The 27,535-nt window shown below is 40.6% G+C and overlaps 1 protein-coding gene across 2 annotated transcripts; it reads right to left on the bottom strand.

Moving 5' to 3' along the window:
• Window positions 1–343: 343 nt before the first annotated feature.
• On the bottom strand, window positions 344–27,535 carry LOC124868722 (rho GDP-dissociation inhibitor 1-like). Of its 2 annotated transcripts, XM_047366245.1 has the most exons (7): window positions 27,396–27,454; window positions 20,879–20,961; window positions 20,534–20,722; window positions 11,947–12,030; window positions 7,974–8,050; window positions 7,514–7,577; window positions 344–1,997 (listed from the first exon to the last, which is right to left on the bottom strand). In XM_047366245.1, exons 3-7 carry the CDS (start codon window positions 20,718–20,720, stop codon window positions 1,798–1,800), a joined length of 612 nt encoding a protein of 203 aa, XP_047222201.1. In that variant the 5' UTR covers window positions 20,721–20,722; window positions 20,879–20,961; window positions 27,396–27,454; the 3' UTR covers window positions 344–1,797. The 2 variants fall into 2 exon arrangements, with proteins under 2 accessions (XP_047222201.1, XP_047222200.1); XM_047366244.1 differs by lacking the exon at window positions 20,879–20,961 and having other exon boundaries at window positions 27,396–27,535.

Here is a 27,535-nt window from a genome sequence, read left to right as displayed (position 1 = left end):
GCCTAGTAGCCAGTAGTTAAAATAAATGGGCTTGTGTCATGTTATATTTATACTGTAGCAAATCAGAACATTGTGGATTATAAATCAGAGGTTAAAAAGTATCATTTTACAAATGTGTTCAACTTATTTTAAGGTATTTGTTAAAGGTGCCGGTAACAGTGCCTCCAGGGATTGTGTCAACAATTATTGAACAAGTGTGCCAGTGCTCAGCTCCACAAAGATAACTGCTTCCTTTTAAAACATTGATGCTGAATCTTTAGACTGTTTGATAAAACTTTTAACTTCTCTGGTAATCTCACGCTGCAATATTACTTCCCTGCAAAACACTGCATCAGAGACCAAGTTGAGCAAAATCTTTATTGACCAACAAGAGCAACCACGAATGATGATATAATATACAACCCCACCAGCATGCCAGCGTTTTCATAGAAACTGTACAATGTGAAGGAATGTATGGTGCAGGAATACATAGCAATATGAAGAAAGTGTTTTGCATCCAGATGTTCTGGTACAGTACGAGTTAATTTCATTTAACATTATTAGTTAGTTTAGTGTCACCTGATATTGTGTTCTGGGTGGGTCGCTCATGTTAAAAGGCTCGAGGCCCCGTCAGTCAGCAGGTTGAGACCAGACACCGCCGAGGTCTCCGGCAGTGGCGGCGGCAGCAGCAGACGGTGCCTGGCTCAGCCTCCTCCACACCTCCTCTTAACAATCTGAATGAGCAATGTAGTGGGAATGGTGCACAATAAGGCAAAAGGGAACAACAACAAAAACAAAATAACATAATGTTAATTTTCCTACACATGACTGTAGTTTGGTACTAAGGCCTCATGGCTGGGAGAAGCAAGAGTGCCAAAACTGGATTAACGTTTTTTTCCCCAATGCAGTCGGAACATACAGGAATTAATTAAGAACGGTTGGGGGGGGGGGGGGGGCAGTGGGCTTGTGCAGAGCTGCATACCAGTAACCTGTTCAACAATCTCTACTACTGCAGGGCAACAGATGGTAGTGAAACGAAGCCCTTCAGAAACAGACCAACTGTTAAAACAGTGCTGCTCATACACTGAAGACACATTGATAAGCTTAAACATAAGGCAGCTACTTTTATACTCGACACTCACTTGTTGACTTTGGCCCCAACCCCCTGGATACGGGGGGGGAGGAGGGGTGAATACATTTAGCGAAGGTGCTACAGAGCAGCTCCGATCGAACTGTTGTTACAAGGCAGGTATCGGTTCTTGTATCAAAAGACACCAAGCAAAGGAATGCTACTGGGAGGGAGGGAAGGGTGGATGCGGTGGGGTTAGCTATGAACACAACAGCTGGTTAACATGTGAATACAGTCACATTACACAACCATTGATACAATTAGATATAAAAAAAAAAAGGCAAACAAAAGTTGATTGTACAGTTGCTTGTCCACATGTACTTCATACTGAAAGAGGAAGACACCATTCTGGGGGCGGGGTGGAAGGCAGGGGGACGGTTAATCTCTTCAAGCAGCTAAAATCAGGAGGACCAGAACTGGGTGTGAGGAGGCTTGGTGCTACATAGCAGGTCTGTGAACAAAGGAGGGTCATGTGCAACCAATGAGACGTCTTGGAGGTAGTGATGAAATGGACGGATAGCAGGGTGCGTTTGTTAAGACATTCAGGCCAGAACTAAGGCATGAGAGCATGAAACGCAAAGTAAAAACCAAAAAGGCAGAAATGGTGGACACAGGATGAGGAAAGGAGGAGGGTGGGGGTGGAGGGATCCACCCCATCACACACTCCCCCCAAACACAAAGGCCTCTTTTTAATCGTTCCAGTCTTTCTTGATGTTGAGGTTCCACTCCCAGGACAAGTGATCGTGCTTATCGTCGTCAGTAAACTTGGATTTGATGACGTAGTTGCCACGGGCCAGCATGCCTTTAGGAGCCTCCTCCATCGTGGTCAGGAAGTCGTATTCAGTCGGGCGAGGCCCATAGCTGCCCACCATGTAGTCCGTTTTATCAACTGTCAAGAAAACAGAAAATGCCTTTAGCAGTTTGTCTTCATGTGTATTACATCTGTCTCTGGTATGGCTGTGGGAGTAAAAGACACATTTTGCTTATTCTGTTTTATGTTTTGTTCTCTTTGTCATTGTTGTTTCCTTTGGGGTTTAATATCGACGTGCTTTACGCACCTGAGCCACAGCTACAGACGATGGTGGGTCTGATATTCATCTTTAGGAAATTCTCCAGAGACTTCTCGTTTACCTCAAGCTGAGATCTCAAGCTTAATTTTATCAGTGTTTATCAGTGTTTCAGTCTATAAGTGTCCCCAGAGAACGAGATCCTGAGCTTGTTTGCTGCATGATGTTTTTCATAATCTCAAGATACTGACATCCCAAGCTCATCTTATGTCTGGATAATGTTGTGATAATGGTTTAATTTGCCTTACTTTTGAGGCGTCGGAGCTTAAATTCATGAGATAATGGGTTCATTCAGTATTATCAGAGCAAAACTGAACAATAAAACCCAGTCTAACAAAACTTGCAATGCATTTAACCTGTTTATTAAAAAATGTTTTAGTATTCAAAATGTTGATAGGCAACAAATGATTACAAGACAGTGACATCTAAATAAATCTTTGCAGAAATAGTTATGTAGTAACCCATGTTGTTGGCTGGTTATTATGTTACTGGTTTAACAAAACATTTATTGGTAATAAAACTTTTTTGCATATTTTGTGCATTTTGCTCATCCAGAAAAGGTTTAGTGGATGGTATAGCCTTCATGTTCATTCATCCAGGATATTGTTGGGTACCACAGCCATAGATACAACATGAAAGATGCAGTACAAACTTTTCTGGAACTTTCAAAATAAATTGCATTTAACCTACTTCCAACATTTGAAAAAGGGGGGTGGGGGGGTAGCAGCGGACTTCCCATGATGCCACTGGCTGTATAAAAACACCCCTTTTCTAATGGTCATTTCTCTACCACCCGGACTCCGTGCGAGGCTGGCCGGGGAGGCAGCGCGCTAATGTCTCTTTGCTGGCAAACAGACATAAACTCTTCACACTGGATCCAAGGGTGTCATAAGATCACGCGATCTTATGCACTGAGTTAAGTACGAGTGAATCACTGTTTGTGTATCCGGTATTCATTCATAAAAAGGGGAAATTAAGGTATAAGCATTTTGTTTGACTTTCTCTCCGAGGCTTGCAGAAGCAAACTGTGTTCCAGAGAAGTCCCTGTAGAGACGCTGTCTCTACGAAGCCGAGTGGAGCGGTTTTCCCAGTCTGAGAGGAGGACAACAGGAGCCGCATCACCGTGGTAACGTGCAGCTTGGTCGGCCCGACAGAGTGGCCGCCCAGCCACTGCTCTGGAGGGAAGCTAACCATTTTGTTCGTAGAGCTTTCTTCAAACGTCGTCGCCCGGACAACTTCTCCTCAACACGTTTCAAACGAGGTTAGAGTTCAGGCAGAGAGATTTAGGGTGAAATGATCTGAACGTTTTTCATTTTATAAAGTTTGGTTTTGTTTGTGTTGAACTCAGCTATCTTGGTGCTAGCAGAATATCTGCTCACCACGTGCTCAGTTTTGTGTTTTTAAAGTTAAGACAAACTTTATTTAAAGGGTGATTTTAAACAGAAGATTGATCATAACGCGCCGTCCGCGCTTATGCATTTTAACCCTTTTATTGACGGTATTTTTAAAGGTGTGTGTTTGATTCTGATGCTAAATAATATTTACCCAGAAAGGTTGTTAGTTTTCAATCCAGTATATAATATTTCCCTAACATTATTTTACTAAACTTGATAACTAAGTAAACACCATTAAGCCCCATTTCTCCAGAAAGATTTGTCTCTTTTCCAAAATATTTCCTTAAATATTTTACCACTTCCTTAATATTTCTTTGAATATTATTTTAATAAATAAAGGCAGCTAATGAGACACCGTTGAGAATTAGTCATCCAGAAGGTTGGTTTTATTCAGCAAACCATTATTTAAAACATTATTTGATTAAAATAATATTTTATCTGATCTTGCATTGATTGGTTGTCTAAACATTTGCTGATTATTGTCTAAGTTGGTTCCAAGACTAACTTAACTTCACTTCCAGATTCTTCAAGATAATCCTTGATTCTCAAACATAAACATTGTATGGTAATGTTGCATCACTCTTTTGGTCATGGTTTCAACCATCTTTAATCAACTAGTTTATATTGTACATAGCCCATTAGTCTTCATTATTCTTTAATTCTGCTTGGTAGTTTAGTTGGATTGTTTTAGCATAGTAAAGAGTTTGTTGATTGAAATATGTTTGACTTTGAGTTGACTTATTTTTGTATTCAGATTCATAGTCACAACAATATGTATGATCTCTCCTTATTATGGCTTTAAGAGAACATTTGAAAATTATCTGTTGTACAAATTTGAATAATGTAATACTGGCAAAATCTTATAGTGTTGGCTCAAGAACTACTGTTATTGGCTTTATTACACTTAAAATGACCAAAACTATTACCTCGCTGTTCATTATTACATTACTGATTGATACATGTTGTTCTCTGCTTTCATGTCTTATGTATAATACATTTACATTGTTTTCCATTTATTTTTTATAAAGTCTGATTTCTATATTCTGCAAATCTGAACCCCGTTTCTACGGAAACCCAGTAGTGTTAGAACTTCCTGTCCATTTTATCATTGCTGGATGTGTTCAAGTGTAAGATCTTTGTCAAACACCCAGCGGCTGTCAAGTTTCCATGGCAACCTTCAGTACAGCATTGCATCAAATTTAGAAGCTAAAATTTCAAAGAAACTGTGTTCATAAAACTTTCAGGGAAACTGTAATTATAAGGAGTTCTTGTCCATGTCTGCTTCACATGTCTTCCCAGTTTAAACATGTCTCAAGTTAAAATAAATGTTCTATTTGACAACTAAAAGCACGCCACCTACTGGAATAAATTATATTGCAACTGTGCTGTATTTTAAACAGGGTTCTCCCACATTTTCCAGTCAAAATTCCAACGAATTCCAGACTTTAATTCCAGATTTCTCTGTTTCTGAACTCTGGATTTGAATATTGAATCATGCTGGAATCAGAGCAGACAAAAATAATGCCCCATATTCAGAATGTTGATTAGAAGATATGTTTTTTAGGTTAATAATTAACAACAAAGGCATATTGTGGTTATTATGGTATATTATGCACATTGTAGCACTAAGCTTTTTACAGCTGAGTATTTTATTGGAAAGGTGATCAGTGTTATTCATCTCAGTTCTGACTGGTTTCATTGGTGTAGGTTTAAACAGTAACCTTTAATTTTGTCCCTTAAAAGTAGAGCAGAACTGGGACCAACAGTTACTTTAAGGCAGGGTGCCCAAGTTCAATCCTGAAGAGCTGCTATCCTGTAACTTTTCAATTAAAAAATACTTTATTAATCCCAAAGGGAAATTAAATGTTGTTGTAGCTCATATTATGAAGGTTTCCTAAAAGAACCGTTGTAGATGCTGATGGTTGTGGGCAGGAAGGATCTCCTGTAGCGCTCCGTCTTACAGCAGATCTGAAGAAGCCTCTGACTGAAGACACTCTGTTGTTGTAGGACAGTCTCATGAAGATGATGCTCAGGGTTCTCCATAATGTTCTTCATTTATGAAGAATCTTTCTTTGCACAATGATCTCCAGAGGTTCCAGAGGAGTCCCCAGAACAGAACCAGCCTTTTTCATCAGCATGTTGAGCTTTTTTAAGTCCCTGGCTCTGATGCTGCTTCCCCAGCAGATGATGGTAGAAGAGATCACACTTTCCACAACAGACTTATAGAGGATATGCAGCATCTTGCTGCAAACACCAAAGGTCCTAAGCTTCCTCAAGAAGTACAATTTACTCTGTCCCTTCTTGTAGATGGCTTCACAGTTGCATCTCCACTCCAGTCTGTTGTCCAGGTGAACACCGAGGTATTTATACTCCTCCACCACCTCCACTTCTTCTCCCATGATAGAAATAGTTTTTGACTTATTCCTGTTTCTCTTAAAATCTACAATCATCCCCTTTGTTTTAGTCACGTTCAAAATGAGATGATTGTTTCCACACCATGCCACAAAGTGGTCCACCACCTTCCTGTACTCAGCTTCTTGTCCATCTCTGATCCACCCCACGACTGCAGAATCATCCGAGTATTTCTGCAGATGACAGGAGTCTGTCTTGTACTGGAAGTCTGAGGTGTACAGAGTGAAAAGGAATGGTGAGAGTACAGTTCCCTGTGGTGCTCCTGTGCTGCTGACTACCTGGTTAGACTCACAACCCTTCAGTCTCACAAACTGTGGTCTGTCAGGTAGTCTTTGATCCAGGAGATTGTTGAGGCCTACACTTGAGTCTTCTGGAGATTCTGACAAAGCAAATCAGGTTGGATTGTATTAAATGCACTGGAGAAATCAAAGAACATTATCCTCACAGTGCTACTGGCTTTTTCCAGATGACAGTGGGTTTGTTGAAGCAGGTGTATGATGGCATCTCCAACTCCAACTCCACAGTGATAAGCAAACTGAAGGGGGTCCTGATGGTTTACTGTTTGCTTACTCAGGTGGGCCAACAGGAGTTTCTCTAGGACCTTCATGATGTGAGATGTCAGGGCAACAGGTCTATAGTCATTGAGGACTGATGGGTGAGTTTTCCTTGGTACCGGAACAAGACAGGAGGTCTTCCACAACACCAGAACCTTCATCTGGGTCAGGCTAAGGTTGAAGAGGTGCTGCAGAATCCCACAGAGCTGCTCTGCACAGGCCTTCAGGACTCTTGGGCTGACATGATCTGGACCTGCAATATTTTTTCGGTTCAGTCTCGCCAGTTGCATCTTCACCTGACTTCTTGAGACACACAGGTGGAAGGGGGAGGCAAAGGAAGCATCAGCATCTTCTGATTTGGTTGAAGGCAAACATGTAGAAGCAGAAGGGTCCAAAGCTGAGATGGAAGATAAAACATTTGAGGTGTGACAGGAAAGCTGTGGGTCAAAGGAGGGTGGGATGTCTGTTTGACTGTGAGCAGGAGAGAAGGATGCTGAGCTGCGTCCCTTCTCCAGCACACCTGAACCAAACAGGTGGCTCATTACCAGGCCTCTGCAGGGCTGAATGACACATTGATGATGGAGTTCAGCCTTTTGATTCAGGTGTTTTGGAGAAGGCGAGCATCTAAACATATGCAGGAGAGTAGCTCTGGAGGACTGGACTTGGGCACCCCTGCTTTAAGGCTTTTCTTTTTTTAGCCTGGATGCTCTGTAGGAAATCTCCTTTAAATAAACACTCGCAGACCAACTGACCGCTGTTGAGCACTTCTTTAGTTTACCCACAGGTGGTGAAAAAGCCAAAAGGCCTTTGAAGAGACGCAGAGCTCTGGATGAGCCTCTCTGAGGGTCAAGGCTGCAGGGAGTCCTCACAAATGTTTGCTTTTGATAGTGCCTGCTGAGCTTCAGAGACAGCAGAACAATGTCTGTGGACGATCACTTAAAAAAAAAAAAAAAAAAACATCAGAGGTTGTTGACTCACTTTTCATTCCTTTCCTGAACGTCTGCTGCACATACTTCAGACCGGAAACAATCTCCTTGTTCACCTGAGGACACAAACATTAACTCAGATATTTGGCAAAGTGACGATGTCTAATTAAATGTTTGGTCATATTTTTATTTTGTTTCCTTCTACAAAGTGAATCGTCTCTTGATTACTCAAAGGTTAGTGTGCACACATACATAAAATGAGCTGAAATGGATGGAAAACCACACAGTAAAATGATTGTCTCCATTTCTCCCCAAAGTTCAAACCTGTTCTACTGTCAGGGATGTCACCATGGTAACGACATTAGAAAGTCTCAGTACCAAACAAAGTAGATTCTGTGTCTTTGAGGCATTACTGTACAATGTTGAGGATATTACCCTATTGCTACTATACAACTATGTCTGATGTTGGCAGGGAAAGATCCCTCTGTAAAAACACTGACGTAAGCTCTTACCTTAAAGCTGATTTTTATTTTGTATTCTACTCCCTCCTTTAGCACAAAGGCCTGCTTCTTAAAGGCTTCTAGGTCTCCTGTAAGAAAGGTTGGGTCATCATGAGAATCCAGGACAGAAGTCACAGAGCAAATGTCCTGATGTTTATGGCTTTCACAAGCCAACATGAGTTTTTTTCTATAATTCCAAAAAGAAAAAATAATAATAAAAATGTCTACGTCATACTAAACACTACAGGGTTTTATAATTTGGCTAACCCTAACCTCTAAACCAACATCATCATTTTCACCCATGGGGACCAGGCTTTGTTCCCCACAAGGAGCAGGGGGTCCTCACAAAGTTGTGCATTTTCAGAAAACGGGCCTCATCGTGTAACAGAAAAACACACAGCTCTCTGCTGCAGATTCATAACAATTTACAACTTTCTTTTGATCTGGTCTCTTTTAGCTTCACTGTCACAGATTGGGGAAAATATGTTGATAAACATTTTAGTGGCATTTCTTTCATGAATGCCATTCTCAACAATAAAAGTCTTATTTTTAGAAAAAACATTAAGGTTGACTATTTATCTTCACATAAGAAACCTGGATTTTGTTTTGGGGAAGTTCTCTGTGCCAGAAATGAGCAGCAACACTGATTCTGATCACCTTGGTGTTTTTATTTCTCTCTTAATGCCATTATAAACTTCAGTCTTCGCAATACATAAAATGTTTGTGTATTTTCTGAATTTCTAACCTCTGAAAATCTCAGCTTTGAAAATTAAAGTTGCTTTTTTTCCAGGAAAAAAAACAACAGAAAAGTTATTGTTTGTTTCACCCTAAATCTAAATTTGAATTGTTTTGGGGGCTTCAATGTAAACCATGAATCAAAATCCCAGCAACAATAATCTTGATCACGTTTTCATGTTTGTGCCAAGTTGTTAAAAAGTCCTTACAATAAAGAACAGTGTTTTACCCCATTCAATATCTGCAAATAGATTTACAGTCAAAGTAAATATCTTCACTAAGTGGAAGTAAAATTGCTATGGCAGCATACTCTAAACGCGTTTTAAACTGGAGTCATCTGCACAAATCAATGCTGAAGGGACACAGACTGATCTGCTTAGTTTAAAAAGGTATAATGAATTTTTGTGAGGGGATCAAAAATGAAAACACTAAAAATGTCAAGGAACCCAGGAAGGCAATAAGAGAAGTTTCTGTTTCATTTCAGAATCAGAAGAGAAAGAACCCAATGGGAATTTGGGCCAGAAATTAAACAAGTACTGATGCCCCAATTAACCAGAAGGGAGTTTTTACTATAGATGATCCCATCAGGCTGGTTTTCTTAGAGCTCTAAGCTGCAGATTCTGACTTTCTAAGTGCAATGAACAGTTATTAGTGGAAAATTTGTTTTATTTCAACAATTAAATGTAAAAACTCAGCAAACTACAACCGCTAACTTACATTATGCTTCTGCAGAATCTCTCCCTTGAGGCCTACCTTAATTAAACTCTCATATGGAGTGTGTGTACCTTGTTGCAGACACACACAAATAAATATGAATCTAATACAGGTCCTTCTCAAAATATTAGCATATTGTGATAAAGTTCATTATTTTCTATAATGTAATGATGAAAATTTAACATTCATATATTTTAGATTCATTGCACACTAACTGAAATATTTCAGGTCTTTTATTGTCTTAATACGGATGATTTTGGCATACAGCTCATGAAAACCCAAAATTCCTATCTCACAAAATTAGCATATTTCATCCGACCAATAAAAGAAAAGTGTTTTTAATACAAAAAACGTCCACCTTCAAATAATCATGTACAGTTATGCACTCAATACTTGGTCGGGAATCCTTTGGCAGAAATGACTGCTTCAATGCGGCGTGGCATGGAGGCAATCAGCCTGTGGCACTGCTGAGGTCTTATGGAGGCCCAGGATGCTTCAATAGCGGCCTTTAGCTCATCCAGAGTGTTGGGTCTTGAGTCTCTCAACGTTCTCTTCACAATATCCCACAGATTCTCTATGGGGTTCAGGTCAGGAGAGTTGGCAGGCCAATTGAGCACAGTGATACCATGGTCAGTAAACCATTTATCAGTGGTTTTGGCACTGTGAGCAGGTGCCAGGTCGTGCTGAAAAATGAAATCTTCATCTCCATAAAGCTTTTCAGCAGATGGAAGCATGAAGTGCTCCAAAATCTCCTGATAGCTAGCTGCATTGATCCTGCCCTTGATAAAACACAGTGGACCAACACCAGCAGCTGACACGGCACCCCAGACCATCACTGACTGTGGGTACTTGACACTGGACTTCTGGCATTTTGGCATTTCCTTCTCCCCAGTCTTCCTCCAGACTCTGGCACCTTGATTTCCGAATGACATGCAGAATTTGCTTTCATCCGAAAAAAGTACTTTGGACCACTGAGCAACAGTCCAGTGCTGCTTCTCTGTAGCCCAGGTCAGGCGCTTCTGCCGCTGTTTCTGGTTCAAAAGTGGCTTGACCTGGGGAATGCGGCACCTGTAGCCCATTTCCTGCACACGCCTGTGCACGGTGGCTCTGGATGTTTCTACTCCAGACTCAGTCCACTGCTTCCGCAGGTCCCCCAAGGTCTGGAATCGGCCCTTCTCCACAATCTTCCTCAGGGTCCGGTCACCTCTTCTCGTTGTGCAGCGTTTTCTGCCACACTTTTTCCTTCCCACAGACTTCCCACTGAGGTGCCTTGATACAGCACTCTGGGAACAGCCTATTCGTTCAGAAATTTCTTTCTGTGTCTTTCCCTCTTGCTTGAGGGTGTCAATAGTGGCCTTCTGGACAGCAGTCAGGTCGGCAGTCTTACCCATGATTGGGGTTTTGAGTGATGAACCAGGCTGGGAGTTTTAAAGGCCTCAGGAATCTTTTGCAGGTGTTTAGAGTTAACTCGTTGATTCAGATGATTAGGTTCATAGCTCGTTTAGAGACCCTTTTAATGATATGCTAATTTTGTGAGATAGGAATTTTGGGTTTTTATGAGCTGTATGCCAAAATCATCCGTATTAAGACAATAAAAGACCTGAAATATTTCAGTTAGTGTGCAATGAATCTAAAATATATGATCTCAGACTGCTGATTTAAACTGAGTTTACAGCATCTCTAGCTGCCATTACTTTATATACTTTATAAATATCACGAGTCTGCTTTAACTCATCATAATCAATGACTAAGTTAATACAACTCATCCTCAGCAGATTCTTACTGCGTCTTCACAAACAAGACAGTTCAAATTTTTTAATGGACATAAACCCTAGAAATAAAATTCATTTTGTTAAGACAATTGTTTGTAAAGAGGAGTTAAAGTACATTATTCATACATCTTGTTCAGTATATCAAATGTAAATGTAGCCCACCGTTTACTGCTTTCTGTTGTGCAGTGCTACAAGAGCACACAATGGGGAGAAAAATTAAGCTGTAATTTGTTTTGCCAAATTTTTGCATCCCAACGTCGTAAAATATTTGGCATTAGGACATTTCCTACCTTGAACAGAATACATATGCGGATCTTCTCAAGTTAAGCATATCAGAATTACCTTTGGTCTTAAGTGGCCCTAAGATTCAGTGGAAATATTGAAAATCTGACACGAAGTCAGCATTGTTTCTATTATATCTAGAGCAGGCTGTCATAATTAGATAAAACTTTCATAAAGCTTCGGTGATGCAGAGAACAGCGGACACAGTACAGAACGTTCTGGACTGATTTAAATCGTGGCCAGCTGGAGACCTTCCACTGGGAATGAATGACTTCAACTCTGTAAAATAAGTTTATGAGCACTTGGAAGTTGGACTCAGAACAAGGAGATGTGTGGGGATGTGTTGGAAGTATTGTTGCTATTACACAAGAGCTTAACTTCAAATGTTTGGCTGCATTTGGACCTCTAGTAGTCTTCTGAATGGACATTTTCATGCAGGAAAAAAAAAACATTGTGTAATTTGGTTGATAAATGGGACTCACCTTGCAGGTCCAGGACCAGAGGATTCGGTGCGCTTTCACAGACCAGTGCCATACGGGTCACCTGGACATTGGGAGCATGTGGATCTGTATGAGATTAAAAAAAAAAAACAGACAAACATATTTTCTGATGAAAACTACACTGACAAAGGCCTTTTCCAGATATAACTATTTTTTTCGGGCAATGCTAATGAAACAAACATTGGTCATGCTTTACTGGGAGAGACATGGCGGACTGGGATGGCTGCAGTTATGGTCACACATATTAGGTCATTTCTATCCACCATCACACTGCTACAGTAGAGAATTACACATTTCACTACACTTTCTTTAAATATAGGACTTAATTTACAGATTAATAAAGAACTGTCTTGGTTTAGAATTGGTTTTACAAAACATGGCACTGCATTATAAAAGGTGTGCACATGTTAATTTACCTTGTCATGTGTGTACTTTTTGATTTAATCCTTTGTGTTTTTTGAGTTACTTCAGTGGCAGCTGCTTCATTCCTGTGGCTGAACAAAGAGGTGGAAAAGGGGGGGACCAAGCCAATGTGGAGACCTGCAAATTGGTTCATATCACAACTCAGGACCATCGGGGAGAAATGGGACTTGCTTGTGTTAGTTTTAGTTAGGGTTTTATGTGTTTGATCCTTCTTTAGTCTGTGTAGACTGATCAGCCAACTATAAGTTCCCCTTCTGTTTCAGTCAGGGAGGTCGGTTTTAGTACTTAGTTTGTTTTCCTAGGTTAAATAAAAGACCCTTTTTTTGCACTTTAACCTGTACCTGACTGTCTTTTACTGCTTGACCCGCCACACAGACATAAAATGTTTGAAATCAACATTTCCAGAGTCAATCAGAGCCTACAGCATATGTTTTTATAGTCAACTCTTCTAACAGATGCAGCGCTGCTCGAACTCGTACTTCCCATAACAAAAACAACTTCAACTAGACACTAGTGTGCAACAGAGAAATTAGACTGGTTGTCATCTTGAAAACATGGGTCGCTCTAAGGAGCGAATTCCATCGCGGTGCCCTGATAGGATGCCCCGTGTGCACAGAGTCCAGTCATGAAATTTTCTCGCTACTAGACATTCCACAATGAAGTGTAAGTTGTATTATAAACAAAGTGGAAGTGACTGGGAGCAACAGCAACTCCGTCACAAAGAGGTAGGCCATTTAAAATCCCACAGTCCTGTCAGCAAATGCTGTGGCTCATAGTGCACAGAGATCATCAACTTTCTGCAGAGTCAATCCCTACGGACCTCCAAACTTCATGTGGCCTCCAGCTCATAGGTGGTGTCCCGACTCCACAAGTCAATGGGCGAGAGGTGGGCTACCTGTACAAGTTGCTGGTCCATCACAGACACACAGGACAGACAATCACACATGCACACTCCTCACACCTAAGGGCAACATCTGAGTAAAGGACATAGTCGCAAGGACGTCTCCCAGACATGTCCGTGCAACGCTAAATATTTATGATGGCGTAGGCGGTCACACAAACTACTCGGCGGGAAAAAATCTCCACACACTGTTTAATATGTGACACACTGCCCAGTGACGCTGGGCCTATGACAGATATTGCCCTTCTTCGTCCCCAGTCTGGTTTAATGGCCTTCAATATCATCATCTTTTCTTTTTGATTTTTCAAAGCAACACAGCAATTTGGCTCCCCTTCCAAACACGCCATGGCAGTAGTGTGGGAAATGTCGGAATTTGTCTCCAGAAATGTAGGAAATTGGTACGCTTCCCTATGAAGACACAAACTTGAACTGAAATAATTATTCAAAAAAAAAAATGTTGGCAAATTTTTTGACGATGCTTTCATTATCTCATAAAACAACAGGGGTCACATGCATCATGAAGGGACAAATATTGTGGCTGCACATGCTCCAATTTCTGATCATGTGTGATGGAGATGGCAGATAATGAAAAGAACGGTGGGCAAAGACACAGAATGCCATAAACTTGGGATTAAACACCACAGAGGAAGAGTCTGGAGGCACAGAGAGAGGGTCTTTACGCACGTTTACACCAATCTGAAAAATCTGTATAGCTGGTGACAACTAGCAGCTCAGAGGTGCTGTGGTGAAAGTGATTTGTTCTAATGTGCTCGCCCAGACCTCTGTGCACATATCCCAGAGATTATTGTTAATGTTTCTTAGTTCTTTAAAGCTGTTCTGAAATCCTTCCAGCATTTAGTAATCCAGTAGTCGTAGCATCACACAAGGCCTGCACATGATGAGAGTCCTGTATCAGTTCGAATGTGTGAGCTCTGGGGAGCACAAACTAAGACACTGCTGCTGTACTCGAGACATTCTCTTAATTAGGTTTCAGTTTTCTGCAATGAAAGTAAATATTTAGAAACAAAACAGATTCATGGTTTAGGCTGAAGGATTGCAGCATCTGAACAACCTGTAGCCAAGGTTTACCTGGACAACTACCTCAAAAGGAAGCTCAAAATTATTCATACTTTAGGCAGACCTAGGTTTAAATTAATTTTCCAACATATTTCTTCTGACTGAATGTGATAATATTTTGGTGTGACCCAACCAGAAGCCCGACCTGACTCAGAGAATCTGTGGAGGGATTTTTAGAAATTAGGGTGATTGCAAGGAGGCCTTCCAACCTCAAAGACATGGACCTCAGTACCACAAATAGTCAAAGTACCAGTGGAAACATGCAAAAAGCTGGTCAGCAAAAGGGCTTGATTGCTATAATGCCAACAAAACTAGTTATAATAATTATTAGGAAGGGTATAAATAATTTTCATCCTGCCATTTTTTAATAAAATGAACATAAAATGAAACCTTTTTATAACTCATTTACATCATTTGAAAGAAGCCTGCCTCAATTCCCATCAAAAACAAACTTCTTGGTTGAATACTTCTAAATGTATATCTGTCTGTATGAATACTTCTGGGCTTAACTGTGTCAGTAAGGCCATAATTCAATTCAATTCAGTTTTATTAATATAGCACCATTTCACAACACATGTCATCTCAAGACTCTTTACAACAGTCAGTTACATACATTTCAATTAATCCTAACCATTGAACAGTGCAGTCAGATTCAGTTATTTATTCAAATTGGATAAAAAGTTTTTCTGTCTAAGGAAACCCAGCAGATTGCATCCAGTCAGTGACTTGCAGCATTCCCTCCTCCTGGATGAGCATGTAGAGACAGTGGACAGTCACTGGCGTTGACTTTGCAGCAATCCCTCATACTGAGCATGCATGTAGCGACAGTGGAGAGGAAAAACTCCCTTTTAACAGGAAGAAACCTCCTGCAGAACCAGGCTCAATGTGTGCGGCCATCTACCACGACCGACTAGGGGTTTGAGAGAACAGAGCAGAGACTCAAAAAGAACACAGAAGCACTGATCCAGAAGTCCTTTCTATGGGAAGGAAAAGTAAATGTTACTGGATGTACAGGGGTTGGACAATGAAACTGAAACACCTGGTTTTAGACCACAATAATTTATTAGTATGGTGTAGGGCCTCCTTTTGCGGCCAATACAGCGTCAATTCGTCTTGGGAATGACATATACAAGTCCTGCACAGTGGTCAGAGGGATTTTAAGCCATTCTTCTTGCAGGATAGTGGCCAGGTCACTACGTGATACTGGTGGAGGAAAACGTTTCCTGACTCGCTCCTCCAAAACACCCCAAAGTGGCTCAATAATATTTAGATCTGGTGACTGTGCAGGCCATGGGAGATGTTCAACTTCACTTTCATGTTCATCAAACCAATCTTTCACCAGTCTTGCTGTGTGTATTGGTGCATTGTCATCCTGATACACGGCACCGCCTTCAGGATACAATGTTTGAACCATTGGATGCACATGGTCCTCAAGAATGGTTCGGTAGTCCTTGGCAGTGACGCGCCCATCTAGCACAAGTATTGGGCCAAGGGAATGCCATGATATGGCAGCCCAAACCATCACTGATCCACCCCCATGCTTCACTCTGGGCATGCAACAGTCTGGGTGGTACGCTTCTTTGGGGCTTCTCCACACCGTAACTCTCCCGGATGTGGGGAAAACAGTAAAGGTGGACTCATCAGAGAACAATACATGTTTCACATTGTCCACAGCCCAAGATTTGCGCTCCTTGCACCATTGAAACCGACGTTTGGCATTGGCATGAGTGACGAAAGGTTTGGCTATAGCAGCCGTGTATATTGACCCTGTGGAGCTCCCGACGGACAGTTCTGGTGGAAACAGGAGAGTTGAGGTGCACATTTAATTCTGCCGTGATTTGGGCAGCCGTGGTTTTATGTTTTTTGGATACAATCCGGGTTAGCACCCGAACATCCCTTTCAGACAGCTTCCTCTTGCGTCCACAGTTAATCCTGTTGGATGTGGTTCATCCTTCTTGGTGGTATGCTGGCATTACCCTGGATACCGTGGCTCTTGATTCATCACAAAGACTTGCTGTCTTGGTCACAGATGCGCCAGCAAGACGTGCACCAACAATTTGTCCTCTTTTGAACTCTGGTATATCACCCATAATGTTGTGTGCATTTCAATATTTTGAGCAAAACTGTGCTCTTACCCTGCTAAATGAACCTTCACACTCTGCTCTTACTGGTGCAATGTGCAATCAATGAAGACTGGCTACCAGGCTGGTCCAATTTAGCCCTGAAACCTCCCACACTAAAATGACAGGTGTTTCAGTTTCATTGTCCAACCCCTGTAGCTCCTTTAGTCATTTCACCTAGAAAGAAAGAACAGATAAACTCTGAGCCAGTTTTCAAGGTTAGAGTCTGAAAGAGAGCACATAGAGTTAGTTACAGTAAAAGCTCAGTCAATTTCCATGTCTAGGAGAGAGAAAGGGTTAAACACTAAAAGACAGGGCTATGTGGATCATCAATAGAGGGTGAGCATTAAGTTGTTGCCAGCAGAAGCTCGGACGATTCCCCTCTCCAGAAAGGTGTCACAGGTAGACACAGAGCCAGGCCAGGTGTGGCTTCTAGGAAGAGAAAAGTGAGAACAAGGTTAAAAGCTGAAATAACAGCAAATAATGTAAAATTGGAGAGTAGTGTGAGAATGTAGCAAAGAGGATGAAAGTGGTCATTATGTCCCCCAGCAGCCTAAGCCTATAGCAGCATAACTACACAGATAGTTTCAGTTCAGATTATTTAGTTAAATGACACTTATTTACAACAATGTCGTCTCAAGGCACCCCACAAAGGCTCCCACTGATGGTCATTGTTATACTAGAAACCACAAGGATCGGGATACCTCACTCTGTCAGACTGATTATAACCATTGGAAAAGAGAGAGGGTCATACAGGTAGCAGAAATGGAGGGTGTGTTTGCACCTCAACCATAACTGAGCCGGTTTAGGCTAAACCTCACTCCCCCTTACTCCAACCAACAGGGAGGGAGGAAGGCTCCCTCCCTGATAACCTAAGTCACTCTAACTATAAGCTTTATCAAAAAGGAAAGTTTTAAGCCTAGACTTAAAAGTAGACAGCGTGTCTGCCTCACGGACCAAAACCGGGAGCTGGTTCCACAGGAGAGCAGCCTAATAACTAAAGGATCTGCCTCCCATTCTACTTCTAGAGACTCTAGGAACCACCAGTAAACCTGCAGTCTGAGAACGAAGTGCTCTGTTAGGAACATATGGAACAATCAGATCTCTGATGTATGATGGAGCTAAATCATTAAGGGCTTTATATGTGAGGAGGAGAATTTTTTATTCTCTTCTGGATTTAACAGGGAGCCAATGAAGGGAACCTAAAGTAGGAGAAATATGATCACTCTTTTTAATTTTCATCAGAACTCTTGCTGCAGCATTTTGAATCAGCTGAAACCTTTGAACTGCATTTTGTGGACATCCTGATGGTAAAGAGTTACAATAGTCCAACCTTGAAGTAACAAATGCATGGACTAGTTTTTCAGCATCACTCCTGGATAGGATATTTCTAATTTTGGCAATGTTCCAGAGATGAAAGAAGGAAATCCTAGAAACCTGTTTAATATGGGATTTAAATGACATGTCCTGGTCAAAAATAACACCAAGGTTTTTTACTTTATTATTGGAGGTCAATTTAATGCCGTCCAGGTTAAGTGATTGACTAAGCAGTTTCTTTTTTAAAGACTCCGGTCCAAAGACGACAACTTCTGTCTTGTCTGAATTCAGAAGCAGAAAATTTGAAGTCATCCAAGTTTTTATGTCTTCAAGACATGCTTGTAGTCTATCTAACTGATTGGGTTCATCAGGATTTATGGATAAGTAAAGCTGAGTATCATCAGCGTAACAGTGAAAATTCATCCTATGCTGCCTGATAATTTTACCTATTGGAAGCATACTGGTCCTTCTCAAAATATTAGCATATTGTGATAAAGTTCATTATTTTCCATAATGTCATGATGAAAATTTAACATTCATATATTTTAGATTCATTGCACACTAACTGAAATATTTCAGGTCTTTTATTGTCTTAATACGGATGATTTTGGCATACAGCTCATGAAAACCCAAAATTCCTATCTCACAAAATTAGCATATCATTAAAAGGGTCTCTAAACGAGCTATGAACCTAATCATCTGAATCAACGAGTTAACTCTAAACACCTGCAAAAGATTCCTGAGGGACAGAAAGAAATTTCTGAACGAATAGGCTGTTCCCAGAGTGCTGTATCAAGGCACCTCAGTGGGAAGTCTGTGGGAAGGAAAAAGTGTGGCAGAAAACGCTGCACAACGAGAAGAGGTGACCGGACTCTGAGGAAGATTGTGGAGAAGGGCCGATTCCAGACCTTGGGGGACCCGCGGAAGCAGTGGACTGAGTCTGGAGTAGAAACATCCAGAGCCACCGTGCACAGGCGTGTGCAGGAAATGGGCTACAGGTGCCGCATTCCCCAGGTCAAGCCACTTTTGAACCAGAAACAGCGGCAGAAGCGCCTGACCTGGGCTACAGAGAAGCAGCTGGACTGTTGCTCAGTGGTCCAAAGTACTTTTTTCGGATGAAAGCAAATTCTGCATGTCATTCGGAAATCAAGGTGCCAGAGTCTGGAGGAAGACTGGGGAGAAGGAAATGCCAAAATGCCAGAAGTCCAGTGTCAAGTACCCACAGTCAGTGATGGTCTGGGGATCCGTGTCAGCTGCTGGTGTTGGTCCACTGTGTTTTATCAAGGGCAGGGTCAATGCAGCTAGCTATCAGGAGATTTTGGAGCACTTCATGCTTCCATCTGCTGAAAAGCTTTATGGAGATGAAGATTTCATTTTTCAGCACGACCTGGCACCTGCTCACAGTGCCAAAACCACTGGTAAATGGTTTACTGACCATGGTATCACTGTGCTCAATTGGCCTGCCAACTCTCCTGACCTGAACCCCATAGAGAATCTGTGGGATATTGTGAAGAGAACGTTGAGAGACTCAAGACCCAACACTCTGGATGAGCTAAAGGCCGCTATCGAAGCTTCCTGGGCCTCCATAAGACCTCAGCAGTGCCACAGGCTGATTGCCTCCATGCCACGCCGCATTGAAGCAGTCATTTCTGCAACAGGATTCCCGACCAAGTATTGAATGCATAACTGTACATGATTATTTGAAGGTTGACGTTTTTTGTATTAAAAACACTTTTCTTTTATTGGTCGGATGAAATATGCTAATTTTGTGAGATAGGAATTTTGGGTTTTCATGAGCTGTATGCCAAAATCATCCGTATTAAGACAATAAAAGACCTGAAATATTTCAGTTAGTGTGCAATGAATCTAAAATATATGAATGTTAAATTTTCATCATTACATTATAGAAAATAATGAACTTTATCACAATATGCTAATTTTTTGAGAAGGACCTGTATATATAGTAAAGAAAATTGGCCCAAATACTGAACCCTGTGGTACTCCACAATTAACCCTGGAGATTAAAGATGATTTATCATTTACATGAACAAACTGGAATCTGTCAGACAGATAAGATTTTAATTTTAATTAACCTGACAATAAATCAAAACACAACTTTGAGGATTATGCCCATTTTAGCTGCATCTTGTACAGCACGTTACTCATCCTACCAGTTCACATGCCAGCTGAAAACACACATTGCTGCTTTTCAAAGAAAAAAATGTAGCTTCAAAGTTGGTAAATTTACATATTGTAGCTTTATATGTTTATTCCCTACTTTAACAGTTTTTTTTACAAATATTTTTGGCAAAAGTTATATGGTAACAAAGTTAAGTTGCCAATTATATACACACTTCAGTAATTATAAGTTTTTTAATGCTTTTCACCACACAAACAAGGTTAACTTGCAAACCCCTCATAAAAAGACATCAACTCACACAGCAAAAATAATCTTTTCTATAAAGACTAAAAACCTGCTGCAGAGCAAATGTTTAGTTCTTGAGTTTTTTTGTTTTACTAAAGATAAAAACAGCACACCAGCCGAGTCTTTGTCAATCAGCCTCGTTTCTAACAATCCCACAGCAAAAGCAGTTTTCAACACCCAAAGAGATTTGGGATTTAAGCTTCTTAAACCATTATAAACTCTAGAAACGTGTTCAACAAGAGGACCTTTGCATGCCCCCCCGCCACCACCATCATACACACAGACGTAAAAATATTCTAACATTACCAGCTTCGGTGACCCCGGGGCCAAGCAGGGCTTCTTTGTATTTGCGTAGACTTTCATCGTCTTTATCCAGCTCCTGGATCTCTTTCACAGACTTCTGCGCTGGTGGCTTGTAGTTCACTGGCTCCGGCTCCTCATTTTCGGCGGCGATGGCTGCTAGCTGCTCCGGGGTCACCTCATCCTCAGCCATGTCTGGGGTGGGGGGGGGACACATAGCAGCAAAACCAGCTGAGAATCAAAATTGTAGGAGTGTGCAGAACTGCAACCAAACGACCAATCTATATAGAAATATAATCACATGAGTTTCAAATGCGGATGGAAAAGGCTCTGTATTCAGTACTTTGATACCTCTGGTCTGCTGCTGTCAGGTTCTGCAAAAAGCATCATTTATCTCCATGCTGCTGCCCTAACTCTGTTTCGGGATAACATCGCTGAAAAAACGTCATCAGCACGAGTCATGAATTGAATTAGGTGTCATGCATCACATGATAGAAAGCTTCTCCTGCAGGAAGTGACGAGGCCCTCGCTGGCCTTCACTATGTCTAGGTCATGGGAAAAGGACTGAGCTACTCTGGAATGACAAACATGAGCCAGCAGGGGCATTAAAACAAGAAAAGACATTTTACACACTTATTACATGCACTTCTATTTATATTTGTAAGCTGTACATTTTATTTGTTTTTTTCCCTAAAAAATAAAATGGATTACCTGAAAACATTAACAATATTTCCTTTGTTCTCATAAAGCCACACACCTTACATCCAGAATGAAGGCTCCAAAGCATGGATTAACAATTTAAACTGCTGCCAAAACAACCAGCTCTTATGAAAACAAGTAACTGGCTCCTTCTGCACTTCCCCATGGAAGAGCTCAGGAGGTCAACTCTAGAATTATTTCCCTTGCAGGAACAGAGTGAGTAACAAAAGCAGGAAGTGCTTTGTTTACTCCAAGAGTCTTAACATTCACGCTACAGCCATCCCATCCGCAGCATGCAACACCCCCAGAGCCATGCTGGGAGACTGAAGCAATCCAGTCTAAATATTTAAATCTGTGTGATTTGTGTAGATTATTTCGAGTTACTGTCTTGGTGCAGGCTGCGTCTTTAATAAAGATACTGTAGATACTCCAGCATAGTAAACGGCTAAAGCAGTCCTGTGAGGAGCATACAGGACAGTTCTGTGCACATCAAAAATGTACAAGTGGTAATATGGGAAAGGAGAACATTATAGCTGTTTTTGGGGAATTTCAGTTTATGGAATGCTGAGAATACTCCAGATTTTGTGGAGATTATTTAGGAATCTTAGGTTTATTACTAGGTTATAAAGATGGTGGAAATGATTGGCTGCAGTCCCATTGTTATAGCCATGTCTTATCTGCTTCAGTCATTGATAAACCAAAGATCCTTGACTGTTGGACAGTCGGTCAGGCACAACAGAGCATTTGATCAAACTGCACCAAGCTACAAGCCAAAATGGGTTTAACAATTGGTGGAAACCATTTTCTGGCATTTCAAGGAGACAACTATGTTATTGCTCAACAAGCCTTTAATTCATTTTTCCAAGTAAATTCACCCTGATCTCAACCCTACAGTAAAGCCTTATTGTTCTATTTACAGTGCTGGGCCCATTGTTTAGCACTAAAATAAATTTATCTACTGCAGTAACATAATTGCACACATTTTCTTACAGTGGCTAAAAAAACAGAAATTAAATATTTAACCACCATCACTCTGGCGTAATTGTTGGTACCACTGCTGTCAATACATTGTACAGTTGCCCTTTAGCCAACAGGATAGCATTTAGCATTACTTTGATAATATTTTCTACGCTTGGAGCATGCAGACAGAGGGACCTCTGACCATTTCTCTTTGTACGATCGCTCTAGATCATCAGAGTCCTCTGCTGTCTTCAGGTAGTCCCACAAACTTTCTATCGTTTTCAGGGGACTGCGAAGGTCACAGAAGGCTTTGCTTCATTAGCAACCTTCAGCTCATCTGTATCGTGGATCTGATGCCTCAGGCACCTCTTGACCATGGGTTCTATAGAGGGTGGGTCAGGCTTGTAGCTGTCCATTCATGCCAAATGTTACCACGTTCATTAAAAGCAGGTATTGGTACTGTTGGCAGTGTAGTCAATTAAAAATTTGATCAGCATCTCCATAAAGCTTGTTAGCAGAGGGGAGTATGAAGTCATGTAAAATGTCCTTATAGACAGCTGCGGTAAATTTGGACCATCACCAGCAGATGAGATGGCTCCCTAAACCCTCCTTGGCTGTGGAAGCTTCAGAATGGACCTCAAGCAACATGGATTGTGAGCTGATACCTTAGCTTCCAAATGAAATGTGAAACATTCCCCTGGAATGAAGATTTTTCTGACATCTATAAGTCAGCAGTAGCTTAGCACAAGGATGGTGACAGTTGTACCACATGTGCTGATAGGTTAAGTTTAAAAAGAAATCCTTTAAACATTCTACACAGAAAACTGACCACCATGATTCTTCATCCCAAATAAAGTGTGACTTTCTGTGCACACTTTTGTCCTGATTCTATCTGAACTGCCCAAGTTAGCAGTCATGAGAGGAATGTCAAAACCCAACTAGCAGTAGCGAAAAAGCTGTGCTGCTGAACATGCTCCGGCATAGATTAAAAAAAAAAAATTTACCACATATATTGTATATTTCCCTCCTGCCTTTTCTTCATCCTTCTACAAAAACCTCGACACATTTCATCTTTTAACAGAAAAAAAATTTGACCAAGTCAAGAGATTTATGGCCTTTTTCCTGCATGTTCTTTGTGATAAAACAGTCTTAAGAGGTAAACCTTAACACAACTTTGTACAAAGCTGGAGCAGGCTTACAGATCTTTTCTGCACACAAAGTGACCTGACATGTCACTTATTATATACCTATTCAGCCCAGGAGCAGAACGGGCCACTTGGAATAATTGACTGCAGATATTCCATTAAAAAATTCCTTTCATATTAAAATCAGTCCACCATTTTGCATAATAAAACCTCAAACCTGCAAGACAGTATTTAGATCAAGGCTCTATCTATCTATATAGATATATATAGATATCTAGGCTGCACGGTGGCACAGTTGGTAGCACTGTTGCCTTGCAGCAAGAAGGTCCTGGGTTCAATTCCCAGCCTGGGGTCTTTCTGCATGGAGTTTGCATGTTCTCCCTGTACATGTTGGTTTCTTATTAGAGAAAGTTTTGAATACTACATTAGCCCAACCATCAATCAGATTTGACTTTCAAAATAGAGTTTACAGCTAGTCTACAAAAAAAAATCATATCTTAGATTATTGCAAAGTAGGTTCCACATGACTAACAGAACTAAACCAGGGATAAAAAGGGATGATGTTGGCCTTTCAAAACAAAGCTCAGAGAGACTTCTAAAAAATAAAAGTCTAAATGTTTCATGGGGGCTGTGGGCTGCACGGTGGTGCAGTTGGTTGCACTGTTGCCTTGCAGCAAGAAGGTCCTGGGTTCAATTCCCAGCCTGGGGTCTTTCTGCATGGAGTTTGCATGTTCTCCCCGTGCATGCGTGGGTTCTCACCGGGTACTCCGGCTTCCTCCCACAGTCCAAAGACATGCCTGTTAGGTTTATTGGTAACTCTAAATTGCCCTTAGGTGTATGAATGAGTGTGTGCATGGTTGTTTGTGTGTTGCCCTGTGATGGACTGGCGACCTGTCCAGGGTGTACCCTGCCCTCTCACCCATAGACTGCTGGAGATAGGCACCAGCTCCCCTGTGACCCACTATGGAATAAGCGGTAGAAAATGACTGACTAGATAGATAGATAACCAAGTGAGATCCTGGCAACAGAGTAGCCTTTAGAGTGAATGCGTTATGTAACTGATGACTTTAAATTCAGCGCTTTTATTTTTCTTTTCAATAGAAAGGGCTTAAGGAAGAACAATCATCTCTCTAGTAGTATTAAAATAATAAGCAACATTGATAATTTATGCCCTCTTTGAGATTCCACCATGAATTCTTTAAAGAACATTAATTTCTTAACCATCCAAATTTGCTTATTTATTTGTGCTATGGTAATCGTGATGAGTACAATAATCAACAGGACCATTTTATAGAAAGCTGCTTTGTCTTGTCATATAAAGTGTCAACATGGCATTTGAAGGTCACACAGTGATCCTATGAGAATCACCACACCCAGCTCTTTGTGGAAACACTCAGCCTGACCACTGAACAGGACAGGAAACTGAAGACATCAGCTGGTGTGCCAAATATTGCTAAAAAAAACAAAACAGTCTTTGTTGTTTTGCATATCCAAGCCCCTATATACATGCTGCCTGTGTTGACACCTCATTGTGTTCCACTGATTATATTACACAATTACAAGCTGCAGCTACTTTAATAATAGTGTTTCTCAAATCCCTTAAAACATCTTATTCTGGTAAGAGTTGTGATTTATCACAATTAAAATAAAGTGAGTATGTTCGCAAACACCCAAAACTTACATCATTCACTCTTGCTTCCATGAGTGTCAACAAATACGGATATATTTCAAGATATGATTCCATCCAGTTATTCTGTGCTTTTTGTTGTACTATTGCCCTACCGAACCTAACTGGTTGAAACGTTTTTAGTTTAGGAGGAGTATTTGCAATTTTGGGGTTCTGTCTGTGTGCAGCGACATACAGTCAACGACCTTCAATCTACTGCTAGAAACCGACCGCAATGAATTTAATCCTCTTTATTGTCACTTTTATGGTTATTGTGATGGAATTTTAAACCCATATCCCTAAGCCAAACATTACTGCATCTCTTTTTTTTTTGTTTTTTTGCTGATCTTAGGCAACAGTTCTCATGGCTCCTTGTTCCACTTATTTTCAGTCTGGTTCAGTGCTGGTGTCCAAACAGGTCTGAGGAACAGGTTTGATTGTTAAGCCATGATTATTTTATGGCTCAGGCACACAAAAGAAAACACCTAACAGAGGAGTAAACCAGTGTTGGGTGTACAAATAACAGAACTTGATAAATAATAATTTTATTATGACACCTTTAGGCATGTTGTCATTAGCAGCCTTTTTGGGAGGAGACAATTTGCTCATTAGGTTTGCAGTTTCATCTTTGGAAAGTGCCAAACATTTGAAAGACAAAGGCAGGTTCGGCCATTGCAGACGACAAACTTCGTGAGCAGAATGTTTCTTCGCATATATACCAGGATTTTGACAGTAAAATGCAGCAGCGAAATACTGAAATAACAAAAAAGAACAAAAACAAAGCCTCATCATCAACCACAATATAAGTTTATTATGCTCATGTTGCTCTAAAGGAAAAAGGTTCATTATTCTGCACAAAAAGCACATGAAAACTAACATTAAAATTAAGTTGGTGTTTATGCTACATTTTTTGCTAAAGCTTATTTGTCAAAATAATAAATGAATGCTTTTCAAAGACTTTATTGTAACTGACAATAGCCTACATTGGTTTGGCAGCAAAATGAATAATTGCTCCTTTTTTATTTTAAATAAGAGCAAATAGATCACAGTACACATTATATTACAGAAACTCAGTGTGAATGTCATGATACCTCAAAGCCATGACAGTCTCATGCTGACCCATGTGTAAAAAGGCACAAAGCACCAGAAGTGAACTCTTATACAAATGATTTTAACTTGGCATTCAGAAGAAACATTGTCGTTTTGAATATTCTATTTATCACAAATCACATTTCTTTACCCTGAGCGTTTTTCATCTGTTGGCGGTAGAGATGGGCAAATATGTCATTTGTTGTTACCATGGAAAATATCTATCTTTATTTTAAATGTGGTAATGGCACAAAATGACAGTATAATTGGGATTGTTACTTTTGCCATTTAAACATTTTTTCCACCATTGTTGGTTTGATAAAAGTATCAAAAAAATCAATACAATTGAAAATACGATCGAAAGAAATTAACGTGTGCTATGTAGCTGTTAATTGCTTTACATGATGTAACTGAAGTTATATCTTTAGAGCAGTCACTGTTTGGGATGCTCTGACTGCAGGCAGATTTACTTTTAAGTCATACAACTGATTATTTTTAAAATAACTTGTCACACAATATTCAGTGCCATTTATTACAATTACAACAAATAAAAAATATATATATTGTGGTAAATAATAAATCTATATAACCCATCCTTAAACAAAACGCACACCTTGCTGAAAAATGCTCAAAAGGCTTCACTGAAAATGAGTCTCGACTATTTGCAAGTAAAATACAAAAATATTAGATAAGCGCTACATCAATGCTTTATCATTTATCAAAAATAGTCGAACCTTTCTAAAAGAACTTAAATAAGGGTCATAGGCCGACTGATAAAGGATCAGTGCTACGGAATGTTACATTTCATTTGTATTTTGGTCATGTGTTTTAAGATACCCTCAGGTAATAAAAAAGAAACTAGAGGTGAAAGTATAGCAGAAAACGCATACCTACTATAGTGATGAAAATAAGCCGCTCCTCTGAAAACACTAAATGTTATGAGTGTGATGGCTACAAGCTAACAGGACTGATTTTCTTTAGAAAACCGGCATACATTGTGCTTTTTACACCATAATCCTGCAGCGACAACACAACAGTAACCCACAAAACTAAGAAATACAAATCATTCGTTTACTTAACATTTTGAAATACGGCTTAACTTTTCAAGGCGTCGGCCCCTTTTCACAGGGTGGGACTGGGAGAAAACACTGGCGGCTAGGAAACAATCCAGCCAAGCTAACGGTACCCTGCGACTAGCACTAGCGTGACAAGTTATCATCAACCGTCAGAGGAAGAGCAGCATCGAGACGGATTCAGAGAAGAATTAAGATAAATGCTATCAACCGGCCTTAACACAGTGAAGACTTACCTTAAAGTAGAAAAGCAGCAGTGATTTCAGGTGCCTCTGCAGTAAGTGCGTTCGTTACTCGGAGCTCTTATGCAAGTATGGCGAACAAGGGAAAGGCGCCGCCCCGTTCCCAGGCACGGGGCCGCGCGCGCTCCACTCAG

The sequence above is a fragment of the Girardinichthys multiradiatus genome, chromosome 5, assembly GCF_021462225.1.
Source record: "Girardinichthys multiradiatus isolate DD_20200921_A chromosome 5, DD_fGirMul_XY1, whole genome shotgun sequence".
In the NCBI taxonomy this organism is placed as follows: Eukaryota; Metazoa; Chordata; class Actinopteri; order Cyprinodontiformes; family Goodeidae; genus Girardinichthys; species Girardinichthys multiradiatus.
Note: the sequence above shows the minus strand (reverse complement) of the source record. Positions and strands in the feature narration are given on the sequence as shown.

Bases quoted from the DNA above. Each gene is read 5' to 3' on its own strand.
- LOC124868722 (XM_047366244.1), bottom strand. From the start codon at position 20,720: ATGGCTGAGGATGAGGTGACCCCGGAGCAGCTAGCAGCCATCGCCGCC. The intron at 12,031-20,533 runs GTAATGTTAGAA...AATCTCATACAG, and splicing joins CCCCGGGGTCACCGAAGCTG to ATCCACATGCTCCCAATGTC. The intron at 7,578-7,973 runs GTAAGAGCTTAC...TTGTGTCCTCAG, and splicing joins AAATAAAAATCAGCTTTAAG to GTGAACAAGGAGATTGTTTC.